The 19,658-nt window shown below is 42.1% G+C and overlaps 1 protein-coding gene and 1 pseudogene across 1 annotated transcript; one reads left to right on the forward strand and one right to left on the reverse strand.

Moving 5' to 3' along the window:
• Nucleotides 1-9,533: 9,533 nt before the first annotated feature.
• LOC147449442 (uncharacterized) lies at nucleotides 9,534-12,568 on the reverse strand (annotated as a pseudogene).
• A 5,832-nt stretch (nucleotides 12,569-18,400) lies between these two features.
• On the forward strand, nucleotides 18,401-19,606 carry LOC147449443 (uncharacterized). The gene is made up of 4 exons (XM_086521890.1): nucleotides 18,401-18,469; nucleotides 19,169-19,255; nucleotides 19,395-19,474; nucleotides 19,552-19,606. The coding sequence occupies exons 1-4, from the start codon at nucleotides 18,401-18,403 to the stop codon at nucleotides 19,604-19,606; spliced, it is 291 nt and encodes a 96-aa protein (XP_086378016.1).
• The last annotated feature ends 52 nt before the right edge of the window (nucleotides 19,607-19,658 follow it).

Genomic DNA, 19,658 nt, shown 5'->3' on the forward strand with positions numbered 1-19,658 from the left:
GTTAGTAACGCATAGTCTATTACCATAGAGAAGATAACCATCTTGTAAAGTAAATGGTTCTTCTTTCTTCCCTAATGCAAGGGCTGAAATCACATCTCTAAAATCGGGATCAATAGCGTACTCATCTATCATTGAAGATAGATCATTGTGAGTGGCTATGGAAACCGCATTCACTCTCGGTCGTCTTGAGAGTGCATCAGCTACTTGATTATGAAAATGAAATTGCGAAAGGAAATTTGCCCACCTCATTTGTTTGTCGGAGAGCTTGGTCTGCGTCATGAAGTACTTAAGACTTTGGTGATCCGTTCGCAGAATGAAAGGAGTCCCCAATAAATAGTGTTTCCATGAGTCTAAGGCATGTAGAACTGCAAGGAGTTCCTTATCATATATGCCTAGAGCTTGCTCAACAGGGTCGAGCCTTCGACTCTCATAGCCTATGGCGTGCCCTTCTTGGAGTAAAACAGCTCCAAGGCAATCACCACAAGCATCACATTGGACCTCAAATGATTTTGAGAGATCCGGTAGTGTAAGCACAGGTTGAGAGATAAGCTTTTCTTTAAACTTTTCGAAAGCATTGTTCTCCTTAGCAGAACATGTGTACCTAACGCTTTTCTTTGTTAGGTCATGTAATGGTCCCGCAATTTGTGAGAACTTTTCTATGAAGTGTCTATAGTATGCACACATACCTATAAAGCTTCTTAGTTCATGAAGATTCCTTGGTTTAGGCCATCCTTTTATTACCTCTAACTTTGATGGATCCATTTGGATGCCATCTTGAGAGATAATGTGACCTAAATACTGAATCTCTTGCAATAAAAATTCACTTTTCTTTCGATTAACATAAAGTTTATTCTCTCTTAAAACTTGAAATATTACCTGGAGGTGTTGCTTGTGTTCGTCTAGACTCTAATGAATTAGAGTAGATGATAATATCATCAAAGAACACTCCAGTGAAGGTTCGATGAGGCGTGAACAACTTCTCCATCAAGCGGTTGAATGTGGCTGGTGCATTGGTCAAGCCAAAAGGCATGACAATGTATTCGTAAAGACCAAATGTGGTGCGAAATGCGGTCTTTACAATGTCTTGATCAACTATCCTTATTTGATGATAGCCACTTTTTAGGTCAATCCTACTGAAGTAGGTCGATCCTTGTAGCTTATCAAATAGGTCTTCTACCCGTGGAACGGAAAACCTATTCTTGATAGTGATTCTATTTAGTGCTCTATAGTCGACACACATACGATATGTGCCGTCTTTCTTTGCACTAATAGCACAGGTGAGCAAAATGGAGATGAGCTAGGCCTAACCATGACCTTCTCAACTAACTCATGCACTTGCCGCATAATCTCCTCTTGTTGAGCTTGAGAAACTCTATAAGGAGGTTTGTTAGGCAGTGAACTTCCTGGAAGTAGTTCAATTGCATGGTCATCATTACCTCGTTTAGGAGGTAGCTCACAAGGGATGTGGTCAATAAAAACATCTTGAAACCCCTTGAGAAAATTGGATAACTCTAATTCCTTTGGTTGCTTTTATTTTCTTTTGCTAAAGCATTAGGTTCATTTTGAGAATCTTTAACAAAAATCATGTACACGGAAATAGAGCTCTTTATTGACTTGTTGAAAGCTTGTGTATGTACAATGGGAATAGTGTTACCCATTTCCTTAACATCTATATACATGTCTTTTTCCCTGAACTTAAAAGAGATTCTCCTTTCAGGAAACTTAACATCGGCAACCAGGCAGTCAAACCATGGTGCCCCTAGGATTACATCCTCATGCTTGAGAGGAGGGATAAAGAAGTCCTCTTTGTCCACATAGCCTTGGACATGAAGCCTCAATTTCCCGATTAAGGGAGTGACTGAAGCTTCTTGCCCCTTGAAGGCACTGTCTGCGGGTAGGACATCTCCCATCTCGAAGGATTGTATGCCTAGCTTGGTAGCCAACTCTATAGATATAAAATTGTGAGTAGAACTAGGGTCAAAGAGAATAAAAGCATCATGTTCTCTTACCTTTCCCCAAGCATGGCATAGAGGAGATCCTTTGTGGTGAGTTTGGTGAGTCTCCTCCTCTTGGATTTCAACCAAGGAAGCTCTAGGAGGATCTTGGTGGTTGTTCTTTTGGGGACAAGCGCAGTACGCATGCCCTTGTTCGCCGCACTTGAAACACCGGTTATCCTTGCGATAACGCTCAAGCTCTTCAGGAGAGAGTTTGTTCTTACCTTTGTAAACTCCCTTCTCTTTAGCTTTGTTGGAGTTGTCCTTAGGAGACTTTTGGACATTGTCCTTCCCCTTAGGCTCATTGGAACCCTTGTTTTCCGTGGGCTTATTATTTCTTTTAGCCCCCATTTGGAAATTGATTCGAGAGGTCACCATAGTATGGTGTATTACCATCGATATGGTACGTGGCCTTTGGGAGTTGACATACTCCACCATTTCTTCGGTTCAGCCCACACAAAATTGTTGCTTTTGCTCTCCAAAATCCAACTTTTTGAAGACAGTGGCTTTGAGTTGTAGGTCCCAAAACTTGTCTACATATTTGTGGATGGATTCATAGGGAGAGAGCTTTAAGCTTCGCCATTCGGTGAGTACTTTGTCTTTGGCATTGGTGGCCAAAAACTGCTTCATAATGGAAGCTCTTAAAGCTTTCCATGTTCGTGGAGCTTCACCGTTGGCTTGTAGGCTAGACCACCATTGCCTGGCGGACTTTTGAAAGTGCATAGCTACATGGCGTAGCTTAGAGGACTCCGTGAAGCCCTCATCTCCAAACGCCGCATCGAATTGCTGGATAAAGGCCAAGACTTTGTCCGTAGCACCAAAGGTACCATCATAGGTAAGGAAAGAGATGCTCTTCTCTCCCTCTTTGAATTTCTGCAGCTTGGATGACCTCTTCCATGTGACATAGGATTTCCTATGGCCTCTTCTTTTTGATGGTTCAAAGGTTACACCATCACTTTCTTCAGAAGGTGAAGAATTTGAAGAAGGTGGAGAAGAGGGTGACCTCTTTCTCGCCTTTTTCTTGTCTTGATCTTCGTCGTCTTTACCATCACTTTCATAAGAGGAAGAGGATGAAGAAGATGGAGAACCTTTTTCTTCTCTTGCTTTTTATCATCCCTCTTTGAATTATGGCGTGGAGAAGAGTGTGATGGTCTTCTCCGCTTTGGTGGTGATGGAGAGCGTTTAGCCCGCCGTCTTCGTGGAGCCATCTCCGTCGAGGTGGCGGGAGACTCACTTCTTTCTCGTTACTTCGGTGGAGGCTCTTGAGTTCTCCTTTGGGAAGGAGATGCATCATCAAGAAGTAAATTCTTGAGCCCTTCGTACGGATTCTCTTCTTCTTCCCGAATCGGAGAGAGACCTCTTTTGGTAGTCTCACAAGGAGGCTTCCTAGGTGTTCTCTCGTCATGGTGATGAGCTTGGAGAATCCCGTGAGCACGGAGCTGCTGTTGCACTTCGCTTTGGAGAGATGGATTGCCCATGGCTTGTTGAAGCCTAGAAACAAGATAGTTAACAAGCATTGAAGCATCATTAGTAGGTTGCTCATGAGCAAAATCAAAGTTATCAACATTAATTTCACTCTCTTTACTATTATCAGCCATTCTAACAACTTTTAGGCGTAAATTTTTTAGGTGTACTTTGGCACTTCAAGCCCTAGTTGCTACTCCTCTTTACCCCTTTAGAAAAAGCACTCAAGCTACTGTACCCGCGGCTCGAATACCATTAATTGCAAGGAATAGAAGAGAGGGTCTTTCGACACCAAAACAACACCGGCTCCTGTCAAGCTTCTAATAGCTCAATAGTGGTTAAGCCGTAGGCAAGCCCCGTAGGACTCCACTATTAAGACCATAGCTCTCGACGGTGATGCCCCGCTAACTGCACGAAGGCAGGCGCACTGCAAGGCTGAAAAATCCCTATTCTACTTACTCACAGGAAATTAATAATACCAACCATTTATAGCTAGCTTGAGGACCTCCCTTCTTGAGCAAGAAAAGAGAAACCTTGTGCTCTGATACCAATGTAACATTTAATGGCCTAAAAACTTGTGTGTAGCGGAAATTAGCATGAACATAGTGGGCATTTCATTAGAATAGATTCCTAATGAGAATTACAAGAGTGCTTGGGTGGAGAGAGCAACAAAAAGCATAACACCTTGTGGGCATCTGGCCTAGGGAGCTGACATGTGTTCCTCATTCCCTTTGTGTAAAGGGAGCTTGTGTGTGTGTGTGTGTGTGTGTGGCTTTCTCTCTCATCCCCTAGAAGAAAGGCTCGCTCCCCTCCCATGTAGGGATATGCAAAGACTTTTTTTACACGCACAAAGCATCCAATTCCCCTAGGGTTGACCTTTGGACATAACCTTTGAATTTTGGAACCTTAGCATTTTGGAAGTCTTAATGGGCTGAACCTTCTTTTTGGCCCATTGTTGCACATGGCTCTTTTGCAGATGGTCCCCCTTTTGGATCCCTATTTTCCCTCCTTTGGATCCCTACTGTGGCCGGTCTGCTAGCTTAACCAATATTCAATCTTTTTCTCCCCTGGCACTTGCCCACATTATATGATCAGTTTAATATGAGAAAATCATTTAGGAGAATTAGATATTGATTATTATGACATGGAAAATCCATAATGCTTTTCACACGAGCCTTCTACGACCTTTCGTTGGCGAACCTCCTGTAGAATCGGTTGTAGAAGATCTTCTTGAGGTAGATGAAACTGAAGAAATACTTCTTCCAGAACGGATCATTCATCATGAGGATCGCCAACTAAAGTTTTGAATTATTCATGGTAAGTACTTAGTAAAGTTTCAGAATTACTCCCCACCAAATGCTTAGTGGATGACATAATCAAAATTGTAAGATTTTGCAGACATCCTGCATAAGTATTCTCAATGGATGACTGAATCCGATTTGCAAGATTTTGCAGACATCTTGGATCAGTATCATAAAGCTTTACACTTGAGGACAACTGTTTAGAACCCAAACGATGTAATATTTTTAGCGACGGCTACAGATAAATGAAAATGATTTATATGCACACAAAATGAATATCTGAATTTATGAATTTTATTGGTACCAGTTAGTTATGAACGGATAATTTTTCCGGTGCAATGTACCATCTAGAAACTTATCCGAGTCTAGATAGTAAGATTAGTAGAATAGTAGCCGCACGGACGTAGTGCAGAATAGTTCAAAACAAGCACATGAATAAGTGGTGTCCCCAGTTCGCTAAGAAAAGCTATATTTAATAGTTTTGCGGTGGCAGCCCACGAAGTGGCCAACCGGGCACAGTGGAAATACGACCCGACGAGAGCTGGCAGAATGAGTCAGAAGAGATATAAAATCGGTCGGGTTAATAATGCTTCAGATTGGCCAAAAAACAGGGATTTAATGCATGTTTTTCAGTGGAAAGGTTAAAAACCTTATAAACTCAGTGGCCAGTCAGTTTGAACGCAACCAAAATTACTAAACATTAAAAAAACTCAGCTATAGTGTGGGAAAATATGGAAGGCCAGCGTAGAAATTTTACTCTCTCTCTCTCATGCAGCGCCAGATGGTCGAAATCTCCCGCAAGGTTATAAAGAACAGCTAGTGCTACCTTTTGGGACTATTTTGCAACAGTTTCCATTCACGCACAAAGTCTCCTCTCTCAGTCCTCAGTTCAGCCAATTCTCTCTCTCTCTCTCTCTCTCTCTCTCTCTCTCTCTCTACGATTCTCTCGTTCTGGTGTCCGTGAAGGCTGTGCACCGCCGCACAAGTAGAGTGCATCCATAGGAGCTTGTGTGCATCTCTACGGGGAATTGTCGTACTCAGACAAGCGCAGAACCGGTTGGCCACGAAAATTTGTGCACTCAGCCAAGGAGAACTTGTGTGGGCATCCCCTACGCGAGTACATACCAGCAGAAGCAGCTTCCACACATAAATTCTCAGTACGAAGCTTACTGAGCCGTTCACGGCTATAGGTATGAAAAATTTCAGCCAATAGGCTTACGAAACCATGCATCTTTATGTATCATATAAATATTCGGGACATTAACAATGAAATTCTGTTTCGGGTTCACGTGCTTGTAAAAATTTAGAAAATTAATGAAAATCTCCTTCAGGGGAGGGACCAGCCCATCTTCTGGACCCTAGTGCTGTGTCGATTTTCTGCATTGTTTTCTCAATTTTGTATCATGCAGTCCTAATTTAAAGTTGTAAGAACACGCTTCCGTTTCTGTGACAACGGTTTACCATGCTCGTCGTTCTCCCTACAACAATCTCAACTATTTATTACGATGGCATCCCGACACCACCGAAGATCTTGACTCAACATAGCCTAGGGTGCAACCGTAAGATGAGGCATATGCTTCCAATGTTGTAAGGAATGATTGATAGACGAAAGTTCTCATCATACCTTGAATAATTCTGTTTTGCATTGTTTAATTTTCTACTTAAAAATGCAACGGGATGGCCATGCTACTGTAGCTAGCCCCAATGGCGGCGTTGCTCGCATCTGTCCATACCTCAAAGGGATCATCCCAAGAGGCAAGGATAAGACATAGAGCCTCAGTCACCGGAACTTTAAGAGCCTCTAAAGACAGTATGGCTGCCTCGGGTAAAACGCGTTGGTGATGCATCTTAATCCCTCTTAGCACATCTGTATGGGTGTTTCAATGTGTGCAAAATCCTTAATGTGAGAACTATATGCTTGACACAATCCTAGGAATGATCACAGTTTGAGGCAGATCCCAATTAAGGACCTGCTCAACCTTTGCTCGGTCCAGCGAGACTCCGTCTGTAGAGATGATATAGAAAAGATAAAAGACTGTAGTCCGAAAAAGTTTAAACTTCTTTGCTACAATGTATAACTGACTCTCCTCTAATCTAGCTAATACCTCCTCTACATCCTGTTCATATTGTTCCCAACTGATGAAATGAGCATGTCATCCAAGAAAATACCCACCTACCATGTCACCAAACCTTCGCATTCATGCGAGTGCAGGAACTGATCGACGAATTGACTGCAGCATTTTGGTCTGAATGATCTCGAATAGACATGGTTGCAATAGGGGTTAATCAATCGGGCATCTATGAAGTCCTGAGTGGATCTAGATACGATTGCTAACTGCATTGCCGATAAATCATGGTCTAAGATCCGAATGAATGTTGAATGTGATTTGTCCTGTGATGTCTTGTGATGTGACTGTCGATTGGTACATGTGCTAGATGTGTGTTCCTAGTGCGTAGGTACTAACAGTCAGTGTCTGCTAAGATAGTTTATGGCTTCTGTCTGTTTTTGCAGGCGTAATCGAGGGTGATTACAATGCTTTCAAGAGGGGGGTATGTCACAAACAGGTGACGTGACTGCCCAGTACACACACACACAACCTCCCTTGACATGAGATATGTTTGGCAAAAATGCTGACGTGGCTGCCCTGTACGGATGCAGGAAAAGCGGATAGCTGTTGACATGCCCTGCAGTACGGATTTTCGCATTTCACGGCAGTGTACGGACGCTGATTTTCTTACGGTAGTTGACTGAAAAAAAGCATACGCAAGTTGGGAAAAGCTTTTTAAAAGAATTGCTTTATTTTATGAAGCATATGAGAGTTTAAACTGCTTTATTTTTCAAGCTTTTGATTTTCAGCTTTTGGGACAGCTTTTGAAGCTTTTGGGGCTCTGCTTTAAGCATCCCTTTGTACTCTTTAAATACGTGGGTAGGGTTTCATAACACAAAGCATCTAGACGCAAAGTCTGAGTGTGAGCGCCTGCCCTCACTCTTATACTTTGAACATAGATTAATATAAAAAGAAATACCGAAAGGGGCGCTAGACTTTGGGGCCAATATCTCTAGGCACGAAACTCCGCCGGGCCAGTGTCGAATCAATTGTGAACTGTGAACTGTTTTGAAGTGGTTATTTGTGCTGTCGCGGTAGATTCTCGACTTGGAATGTCCAAGTCTGTTACATCTACCTTCTTCAAGAATCTCTGAGGATGAAAATTCATGAAACCGCTTCCAACACAAAAACATGAACATACCCATTCCATGTAAAGTGACTGGAAAAATTCTATTCCGTCGAAAAAACTGTGCATGCAATGTAGATGAACAAAGTGACGGAGTGCCAAACCATTCATCAAACACACACAAACAATGGGGTCGAATCTCGACTTTATGATCTAAATCAATCAACTGTGGCAAAACACAATGGAAATGCCGATGCTTGATGCCCAATCCTTCTTCTGCTCTTTCGGATACTGTGTCATGCCAAGGAAGAGACATGGAATGTGACTCCCTTGAATCCAAACATTTCATCTTTTCATGAGAAATCCGCAATCGGAAGTTCAAGTTGGCTTTCAGAGTTCTACACCTTGGATTTTGCAATGTCCACCTCAATCTACAAAACCAAGACAAAAAGAGCATGGTAAGTACATGAGTTAGCTGAGCACATGTACCAAACATAAAGTGCAGAGATGAAACTAATGAACACTTACAAGTTTACAGGTTATGTCCATGTCACTATCTATGGGGTCATCTTCACCAAAAGGAAACCCCAAAGCCTCTATGCTGTCTTTGGTTGTCTCTATTCTGATTTCAAGCTCCATCTTTCACCGGGCATCCACATAATTGCTTTGCAATAGAGCTTGCAACTCCATCTCAGCTGCTTGCAACCTCTGTCTCATGGCTGTGACAATAGGATTGACCTTCTCATTTTTTGCATTCAAAGCCCTAGCAACTTCCAGGGCCTCTTGCACATTGTTTAGATTCTGTTTATCATACTCTAGCTGTGTTTTCATATGAAGGATAGCTGCCTTCATGCACTGCCATTCCTCCAACTCACAAAATGAAGAAGCTTCCTCTCCTGTCGACTATCTTAATGAGGCAGAAGTAGCGTAACCGTGAAACGTTTCAGACCCGAAACGTTTCACCCCGAAATGGGGCATTTCACCCCGAAACGTTTCACCTTTGAGAGGAGCCTCGGTAAAACGTATGACCGAAACGCCAATTTTGGGTATATATATAGTATTATATATATACATAATAGGTGTGCACAATGCAATACACATTTGCACACATTTGTGCCAAATCTAGAATCTAGATGCTTGAGAGAGGGAGATATCATCATCCAAGATATAGACCGTTGCATAATTTAAACTGTAACAAACTGAAAGTGAGCAAAATGTAAACCTCAAAGCGACAGAAATTACAACTTACAACTAGTAACTACTTGCACATTCAAGTCTCAAGATTTCTGATTCATCGAACATTACTAGTAGAACTAAACAAAACAATGGATTAGATAGTGAAGTTTGAACACAATGCACATAGAATGTCAAGCACATAAGTCAAATCTCCATGTAAATAAGATGAAATCCAAACCATAATCTTGTCGAGACTCGACAGACTACATAGCACAAGACTGTAAAGAGTCAAGACTTGAGTGATGGTGTCAAAACCCATACGACAAACACAAAAAAAGCTATCCCATGACAAAATGATAGAGTAGCATGACAAAATATGCAAATCTGAGCGCTAGTGAGTCGCTCCTCTAGACTAAAAAAGAGACTACTGAGATCCATCTGACTGACTCCCCTCATATCTCTCACACTCTGAAGGAGTCGGAGTAAGTCGCCTAGTAGTAGAAGTAAGCTCTGCAACACTGCGTCTAGGCCTACGTGCTCGAGTAGCTCTCTCAGGACGAGCACTAGTAGTAGCAACCGTGGACTCCCCACGCCGGCGACGTGTAGTCGAACGAGTCTGTTGTGAGAACCTCATCATGTCCTCACGGATGAAATCATACACATCGTCCTCAGGTGTATGTGGCTGGAGATGTGAGATGTCGGCTGCCTCAACTACAATCTGTCGATGATCCACTTGCTTTGGTAGCCAACTGACAGGGCCGGCACTATCCAATCCGCCCGCCTTCTCCAATACCCGAAGATTGGCATTAACAAATGCCAACCTATCAAGCTGGGGAGTATTGAGCCTACAAAAAAGTTAAGACACCACAAGTTAGGCAAAATGCATAAACTAGTCACTGCAATGAACGTATGACCAAAGCTAAATTCTCATTGAGAAGCTCACCTATTTCGATCTTTTGTATGTATGTCCCCCATTATGCTCCATAGCCTCTACGCACCGGATGAGCTCACCTCTTGGGAGAGGACCCGCAAAGCCAAAGACTGCAACATGGGTGTCAAACCCCCAAATTTTTCCCACCATGAAACTGGAAGTGCTTGGTTTTCAACATCTTTGGCAATTGCACGAGAAAAATTTCCCCTGCCACCTATATGTATAATTTCTCACAAGAATCAAGACACAATTTGCAAGCTCTAAAGACTTTAGAATATGCTATTTATGATTGTGCTTTAAGACCTTATACGTATAGACTTTAGAGATCTTTACCTCTATACTCCAAAAGATCCTCTTCTAGTCAATTTTGCGCATGACCATTGTTTAGATAGATTCTCTCCACATATTCATTCCATCCGGTCAAAAGCACACGATCGGATCTCTGAGTCTCACTTCTCCAAGCCGGATGTAGCATGTGGGCTACACAATGTATAGGACGGCGAAACCAATTCCATCGTACATCAAATATGTCAAGCATGATGCTTACTCTACATGTCACAAGTTCACATAATCACGTAAACTACGATATGTGTAATCATGTAATGCCATAAGAGTTAAGAGTCTAAGACTTGAAAGAAAGATAAATATTTCAAAAACCTTACCTGTCTGAGCTCAATGACGTGCAATCACGTATGGCTACCCTCAACTTTGTCATGAACTCGTAGAGGAGACCGAGGGTGGATCCCTCACTATCACACAAGCGTAAAACGCTACCTATCGGCTGAAGAGCTGCTTGAAGGCCATCAATCTCCCTCCAAAACGTGTTGTTGCAAATCACCCCATCAAGGATCGCCACAGCAGCAGGAGTGGTGGAGTCTGGCCAATTTAACCACCTTTCATCTACCACCATACGACGCAAGTCATCTTTGCATTTCATCAAGCTGTACATAAAACAATGTATATTTGAGCTTCACATAAGTCTAAAAAATGTGCATTCAAAGAATAGGAAACCTTTGAGAAGCTCACCGGCACAAGACAATAAAGATGTAGCAAAATTGGGTCTTTGCCGGCTTCTTGAGAGCCCATTTGCAATGGGCAGTGAACAACCCTAGAGCAAATGATTTTCGATGAATGAAGTTGATAAGCTGTAGAGCTTTATCAACTAGTGTAGTCACCCATGGTAGTGCACCAATATCTTCCATCATAAGATCAATGGAGTGTGCTGCACAAGGACTCCATACTATGTGTGGATATGCAGCTTCGACCATTTCGCCCATAAGCTTGCAATTGCTTGCATTTTCTGTCACCACTTGCACCACATGTTGTGGCCCAACCTCCTCGATAGCATCTCGAATGTGCTGAAAAATAAGCTCTCCTGCACATTTGGCATTCGAATCTTGTAAGTTGTAACTTGTAAGAAACACTTCACTTTGATTTCCAAGAGACAAGAAATAAGGATAAGAAACATACCAGTGATTCGTATGCCAGCTCCAAACACATCAATGGCTCTCAAAAATGTTTTGCCGGTACAACAAGAGACGAGGATGTTGAGTAAGTGACGCTTTCGCACATCTTTCCAACCATCCGATATGATAGTGCAGCCATATACTGCCCAAGAATCTCTATGACCTTGCAATTGCTCATGAACCATGTCTACTTGACGTGTCAATCTGCTAGTGCGAAGTGCCTCGGATCCGGCAGGAGTAATTGGTGCTCCCGCAGCTGCAGCCATTGAGACGGCATTCACAAATCTTTTGTAGGCCCCTGTGCGTGCAGCATGGAATGCAATGTTGCATTGGTAAAAAAAAACGCTCCTCGGCAATCTCCGCTGCCTTCTTCAAGCTAGGAGCCCAAACATCATGCAAAGTAGAAGAGCGCCCAGAAGTGCGAGCCCTCTTCTTATGCGTACCTACTCCAAGTTGTCCCACTTCGGGTTGGGAAGGAGCTACCTGTGTAGCGCTAATAGAAGGAGCATCATGACTAGTATCCACGTCTTGAGTGCTAGCTTCTGTAGCATCTCCTGCATTGCTATCTTCCACACTAGCAGTAACATTTGGAGCACGACAGGTGGAAGAGAAATTTGTAGTCGAGGCTTGTGGAGTACTAGATGTAGTAGGGATATTTGAAGTTGAGGCTCGTGGAGTACTAGAAGTAGCACCCACCATAGGCAAAGGAGGGTTTTGAGCAGCCAATTTACCTTTTTCATCTTGGACTTTCTTTAATAGGGCCTCTTCACCTATTGGGGACTCGAGAGAGGGCATGCCGCATGACAAGACTGATGTACTTCGCCCGCTCACCCCCAAAAGAAAGCCACAACTCTTCGGAGACAGATTTGTATGCATCTCTCCCTTTGCTTCCGATCCAAGCGTAATGGGCTTTCAAGAGGGTCACACCTCCTGTGAGCACATCCCCACACAGCTTACATACAACCCTGCGAGAGCTAGATTTGTGATATTTGGAAATGAAAACTGTAGACTCCCATGGATCCCTCTCAATTACTGGCTGCCTGATTTGTCCTCTCACCATGATCGAAGATCCTCAGCCCTGCAAATTTTGAAACATGTAACAGTGAACACATGTGAAAATTGACCGCAAAAATCTTCGAGAAAATTGACCGGAGTCGGGACGTGAGTCACGAGTGACCACTGACTCGTGAGTCTTCACAATTTATAAATGATAATTTGATAACTCTCTCTCTCTCTCTCTCACACACACACACACACACACACACAACAGCCAACAGACAAATTGACAATTGAATTGTCAATTTGTCTGTTGGCTGTTGTGTGTGTGTGAGAGAGAGAGAGAGAGATCAATTGCCAATTCCTTAGTACACTGTACTTACCTCGCAAGCTTGAAGGCTGAAGCTGCAACTCCCAGCCGGTAGCACCGTAGCTCTACCTCTGGCCCTCTGCGTTCTCTCGCTTGCAACTTGCCCACGACGCGTCAGCGAGTCAACAGAGTCAGGAGTCGCGTTAAATTTCAAAGGCTATAGCCTAAGGTTAAAGGCTCACATTTGCAGCCGCAGGGGAAAAAAAACCAGGCAAAAATCTGCCCGTCCCCCAGGTTGTGAAAAACACCCCCAAATTTTTTAAAACGTTTCAGAGGCGGCGTTTCACCCAGCGACTGAAACGTTTTGGGCGTTTCAGGCGTTTCGCGTTTCATGCCAGCTGGAACGCGTTTCGCGGTTTCGCTGGGCAGAAGTGTGGCCTTGGTAGATTTGGTAGTACTCTTTCCTGCCACTGCCATGTTCTCCTCGTAGATGTCAATAGACTCATCCTCAATTTTTGAAGCTGGAAGCTGAAGATTGTATATTCTCCACTTGTTAACATGGCCCTCATAATAGCCCTTCTCTCAAATATCATGCAAGTACTGCACCGCAAACTCGGCCCAATTGAACCTAATGGCTGTCCCGCTTGCAATCACGGCAGGAGTGAATTATTTTACGAAACCCTTTGCAAATGCAGAGGAAATTTCCATGTTGGTTGGGGCCTTCTGGTATACACTGTAGTGCAGTTTCATCATCAATTCATACATTTTGGTGCGGATGGTACTACATTTGATGCGGTACTGGCTGGGATCCTTTGTTTGTTTGAACACATTGAACCATTCGGGATCAGTGACATGCTCCCACCTAACCATTTTGGGATATAAACCCTCCATGGAAAGGCCATAAGCAGCATTGAACTCTTCCAAAGTTTTACATAATTTGTCGTGCATGGGGATCATGACCTTCGGAGCTTTGCATCGGCCTGCACACATCAAAGGGAAATGTACTCAACTGTATTGTATCTAGCAAAGGGAAATGTGCTTAACTATATTGCATGGAACTGTGCTCAACTGTATTACTCAAATGTGCATGGAAATGTGCTCAACTGTATTGCTCAAATGTATTGCATGAAAATGTACTCCACTGTATTGCATGGAAATGTGCTCAACTGTATTGCATGAAGCTTCTTGTGGTAGAAGTGAAAACACACAGAACCCGCACGAGAGAGAGAGAGAGAGAGAGAGAGAGAGAGAGAGAGAGAGAGAGAGAGAGAGAGAGAGAGAGAGAGAGAGAGAGAGAGAGAGAGAGAGAGAGAGAGAGTATACCCGAGTCATGCTTCTCCACCTTGACTGTCGAGTACCGGAGTCATGCTTCTCCACCTTGACTGTCTGCTTGAAATGGGACATTAGGGAATCGTGAGACGAAGATAGCTTTGCCCTTTTGCAGGGAGATGGAGAAGCAGAAGGGGTTTTGCGTTTTCTGTGTATAAGATAGGTAGTCGGCTCTTTGGAGCTCTTTTCTTCGAACTCCGAGCTCCCTTCCTGCTTAGCAGCTACTGCTGACTGCTGAGGAGAACGCAAATGCCTTCCATGCGCTGCCTTGTTGCAGACTCCACACTGCTCCTACCCTTTCGCTTCATCACTTCCCCACTCTCTCCTCTGTAACGCCCATGGGTGCCAACAAACAGCTTCAAAGACTAAATTCAATAGGCCACCACTTTTGATTATTCTATTGTACTTTTTGAGGATTTAAATATGATTACTAATATAGTGACTTACATGCCTAAACTTATGCTAACTAGGTATGCTTGTTCATATATGTGAACTAGCATAAAAAGCGTAGCACGTTAACATGCTTCTACCCCTATGCATTCTTACTGAAAAATTATATCCAATCTTTAGGTATGGAAGTTTGGCACAGGGTGAGAGCAAGCGAGCAAGAACTCGGCGAGGGTGTATGAAGGCTGCCGGAGCGAGGGCTTGGGGAGAGAGAGAGAGAGAGAGAGAGAGAGAGAGAGAGAGAGAGAGAGAGAGAGAGAGAGAGAGAGAGAGAGAGAGAGAGAGAGAGAGAGAGAGACTAATTGATCACATGCGGGAGTCACTCTTCCGTCGATAGAGAGAGATATGCTACTGAACGTAATACATAGGTTGAAGGGCATGCATGGTTATATCATTGTCTTCATTTTTTCAAACCTATTTATTTCTTTCATTTCGTTCGACATTAAGTTGCTTTATCTAATCAAGCTTTGTGTTCTTTTGCTTGTATTGTCTTTCGGACGGAGACTTGTAGACAATGTATGTTGTAGAGATATGTACGAAATTGTGTATAGCCTTGAGGATGTCCCAAAGGTATTACATTCATACAGATAGCTTTGGCACATAAGAGCTAGCTCGCCGCCTCTATGTGCTCACTATAAAGACAGTATTAGAATGGACTAAGTTTTATTTTTTTGTAATGTTAGCTTATAATTTTTTGTATGCAAGTGGACACAACTTGGCGAGAACCAACCTTTGCCTACGAGATTTATATGTTCAGACAAGCCACAAAAAATGCAAAATAAAAGGTATTCTTTATAAAACTGTCTTATGTATTTTGGTTTTTGTTAGAATGGGCGATTTTTTTTCTCGCAAAATTTCTAGCTCAGACCAACGTGAATCCTCTACAGTCTCCTCTGTGAAGCAAAGATGCTTCCACAGCAGCGTCTGAACTGAGCCTTGGTAGAAGTGTATAATGTTTAGATGTACAGTGTTTTGAAAATTCCTGCTTGTAGACAGGGTCAAAAAGGCTTTCTTTCTTTGTACCATGGCCCCCGTCCGTGGGGCATGCAAATTTTCTCTTTGCTCATTTCTTTTTTTAATTTTCAAGTAGTCTCGATAAGTGTTAGATGCATACCAAAGTTCTCTCTCTCTCTCTCTCTCTCTCTCTCTCTCTCATCTTATTTTGTTATCTGCAAAAATCGTCGTTGAGAAAATCGCCCAAACAGTTGATGTATGATTACTACAGTGGTTGAGAGAAAGAAAGCCATTTTGACCTTGTTTACAAATAAGAATCTTCCAACCACTGTATATATAAACAGTATACACTTCTACTAAGGCTCGGTATAGATGTTGCGGTCGAAGCACTTTTACTTCACAGAGGAGTCTGCACAGAATCCGTGCTGGTCTGAGCTAGAAATTTTGCAAAAGAAAAAACCGTCCATTCCAATAAAAACTAAAATATATTAAATAGTTTTATAAAGAAACCTCTTCTTCTGCCTTTTCTTATTCTTGTCTGAATATACGAAATCTCGTCTCCAAAGGTTAGTTCTCGCAAAGTTGTGTCGACCTGCATACAAATAATTATAAGCTAACATTGCAAGAAAATAAAACTTAGTACATTCTAATACTTTGTCTCTTATAGTGAGCATATAGAGGCGGCCAACCAGCTCCTATGTGCCAGAGCTATCTGTATGCATGTAATAACTTTGGGACATCCTCAAGACAATACACAATCCCGTATGTATCTTTACAACATACACTATCTGTAAGTTTCCGTCCGAATGAAACCACAAGCAAAAAACACAAAGCTTGATTAGATAAAGCAACTTTAATGTCGAACCAAACCATAGAAATAAATAGGTTTAATGAAATAAAGATGATGATCTGACCATGAGTGCCTTCAACCTGTGTATTGCGTTCAGGAGCACATCTCTCTCTGCCGACAAAAGAGTGTCACTCTTGCCTACGATTAGTTAATCTCTCTCTCTCTCTCTCTGTTTCTCGCATTGATCTTATTTGGGTTTTTGCAGTTACCTTTGCCGACCAGATTGCCTAAAGAGCTGGTTCCATATACGAGTGATGATGAAGGGAAGATCGATAGGGTAGCTCAATATATAGCTGGTTCTGAATGAGAGTAGCGATGAAGGTTCATGATGTCTTCATTTTCGCGTCCAATTCAATGAAAAATTTATTCTTTGCATACTTACAGATGGGACATTAGGCCTTGTATACAAATTAGCTTCACATCAGTGTAGGTGAAAAAGTTTGCAATTCTTCGATATTTGCTAAAGCCTTTGAGTTTCTAAAGGTAGGCACCTATCACCATGTTAATGTCTTTTGCTTTGCATTGTCATTAACATTTGCTTTGCATTATGAAGTTAAACAGGATCGTAGGGCAACCGTTGCGCATTGTCAAAAGATTTCATTAGGTTCTCTCTCATTAGCGACGTGCAGGAATGGGGAGCATTGCCTAGCTTCTCGTCATTGTGGAAATCTATAGGAATTACACTTGACCTTCTCAAAAGAAAGCTTTTTACGGGCATTTTCTTGCTTCCCTCCTATTCAATCCTAATGTTGTTTTTAAGTGGTAATGTCTTTTTTTCAATCCTAGTCACTTTTCTATTGACAAATATTGTTTTGGTTATAGAAAATATGAAGATGTCCATGACGATTTAAGAATTGCCAAAGGTGGAAAATTTCATTTGGGTTCTGTAAAATGCACTTTGTAGCTTTCACCTGTATAGTAACTTTGTGGTTTTGCATGTCCAATCTTGTTTTAGTGCACTTATGCGGCACCATTTAAAATACAATAATCTTTTTCAGGCAAGAAAAGGTTTGAGTTGTACATGCTCAATGTTTATAAGGTAGAGAGAAGGAGAGTGATCATTTTAAATTTCCTTCGTATTTGTGTCAAATTGTGTATTATTTAGTGGCGCATGGAACTAGGGTTACCATATATAGGTATGTTAGTGGTGTAGGGCTTTGCCTATTGATCCAATTGATGTTTTTTTAGGGGGAAGGGAGTGCTATAAAAGTGGCTTTTTAGTCACTGTCACTTTGTGCTTATAGCCTCCTTTCATGCAAGCCTTCTAGTTCTCACTTGTGCTAGCCATGGAGCCTCTTGTTGCTTTCTCAAAATTCTATTATCGAATCCATTACTTGGGTGACAAGGTCCATGATTTCTTGACAGGGATCCTAGTCTATATCATGATAGCTTGAGGGAAGTTTTTGTTACATTGAGGCATGCCTCATGAAGTACATTATGAAGCTTCCCATCCACATAGGCCGTTGGAGTCTCTATGACATGTTGTGCTTAATTCACAAGGGGAACCGACGTATCACACAACGCCTTGCTCCATTCGAAGGAGTCCTTTATGGGGCTTGATTCTTTGTCGGTCTCAAGCTAGAAGTGGATACAAACATGTAGAAGAGAGAGATTGGCACCGGCTTTCTATCTCAACCATTCACCTCTTATTTTTTCATGTATATGCAAAATAGTGCCACTGAGGTTGAGCTACCCCACCTGAAAATTTATGACATCTTCAAGGATATGCATGTGGCACCCATTGATGCAAGGGTTGCAACTATTGCTTGAGTACTTGAGTCGCATTGAGGGTGCAATCAAGGTAACATATCATGCCAAATCCACACCCCTTTACTGAAGGTGAAAGCTTGAATGCATAGCTTAGAGATAAAGGTTGCACACCTCTCTCATATTGGATGAGTTCATCTATTTCCCTGACCTTGAGAAGACGTGCATGTTGTGCGTGGACCAGTGCTTGAGTTTTCGTGCGAGCAAGTTAGACTTTTCATTCGATACTTAGTCCAAGCCGATGAATGACGAGCTCTCGCTGCCTGAAAGTGTTTTAGAGACGGTGATTCTTGCGAATGCTCATGTCCATGTAGGAAGCAACAAGATGTGTCAAAAGCCAAGTTTAGGCAATGTAGAAGCAACTTGTCTCATATCATGCCATTAACACCCCTGCCTCAAGTTCCTCTACTATGAGTCCTATTTTGGAAGATAGCTTGCACTTGATTTTTGATCAAGCCAAGCATGGACACACATGCATGCATGATTGTACCACACATGGTAGAAAAAGGAAGCATAGAAACCCGCCGAGATGCCTTATAGACTCGATCTAAACTTGTCATGAACATAGCTAACCTACACTAATGAGAAGCTAATTTGTATACAAGGCCTTATATCCCATCCATAAGTATACAAAAAATAAATTTTCATTGAATTGGACTAAAAAATGAAGATATCATGAACCTTCATTGCTACTCTCATACAAAACCAACTATACATTGTTTAGCGAGCTACCCTATTGATCTCCCCTTCATCGTCGCTCGAATATGGAACCAACTCTTTAGGCAATCTGCTCGGCAAAGGTATCTGCAGATAGAGAGATTAACTAATCGGAGGCGAGAGTCACTCTTCCGTCGACAAAGAGAGATGTGCTCCTGAACTCAATACACAGGTTTGAAGACACGCATGGTAGGATCATTGTCTTTATTTCATTTAACCTATTTATTTCTATCATTTGGTTCGACATTAAAGTTGCTTTATTTAATGAAGCTTTGTGTTTTTTTGCTTGTAGTGTCTTTCGGACGGAGGCTTGCAGACAGTGTATGTTATATATAGAGATACATACGGGATTGTGTATTGTCTTGAGGATGTCCCAAAGGTATTACATGCATACAAATAGCTCTGGCACACGGGAGTTGGCTGACTGTCTCTATGTGTTCACTACTATAAGAGAGAAATATTTGAATGTACTAATTTTTATTTTCTTCCAATGTTAGCTTATAATTTTTTGTATGCAGGTAGACACAACTTTGCCAGACCTAACCTTTGCAGACAGATTTGTATGTTCAGACAAGCGAAAGAAAAGACAAAAGAAGAGGTATTTTTTCACTATCTTATGTATTTTGGTTTCTGTTGGAATGGACAATTTTTTCTCTTGCAAAATTCTTAGCTCAGACCAGTGCAGATTCTCTACAGACTCCTCTATGAAGCAAAGGTGCTTCCACCATAACGTGTGAACGAGTCTTAGTAGAAGTGTATAATGTTTATATATACACTAATTG

The sequence above is a fragment of the Adiantum capillus-veneris genome, chromosome 10 (assembly GCF_014529385.1).
Source record: "Adiantum capillus-veneris isolate H3 chromosome 10, ASM1452938v2, whole genome shotgun sequence".
Classification (NCBI taxonomy): Eukaryota; Viridiplantae; Streptophyta; class Polypodiopsida; order Polypodiales; family Pteridaceae; genus Adiantum; species Adiantum capillus-veneris.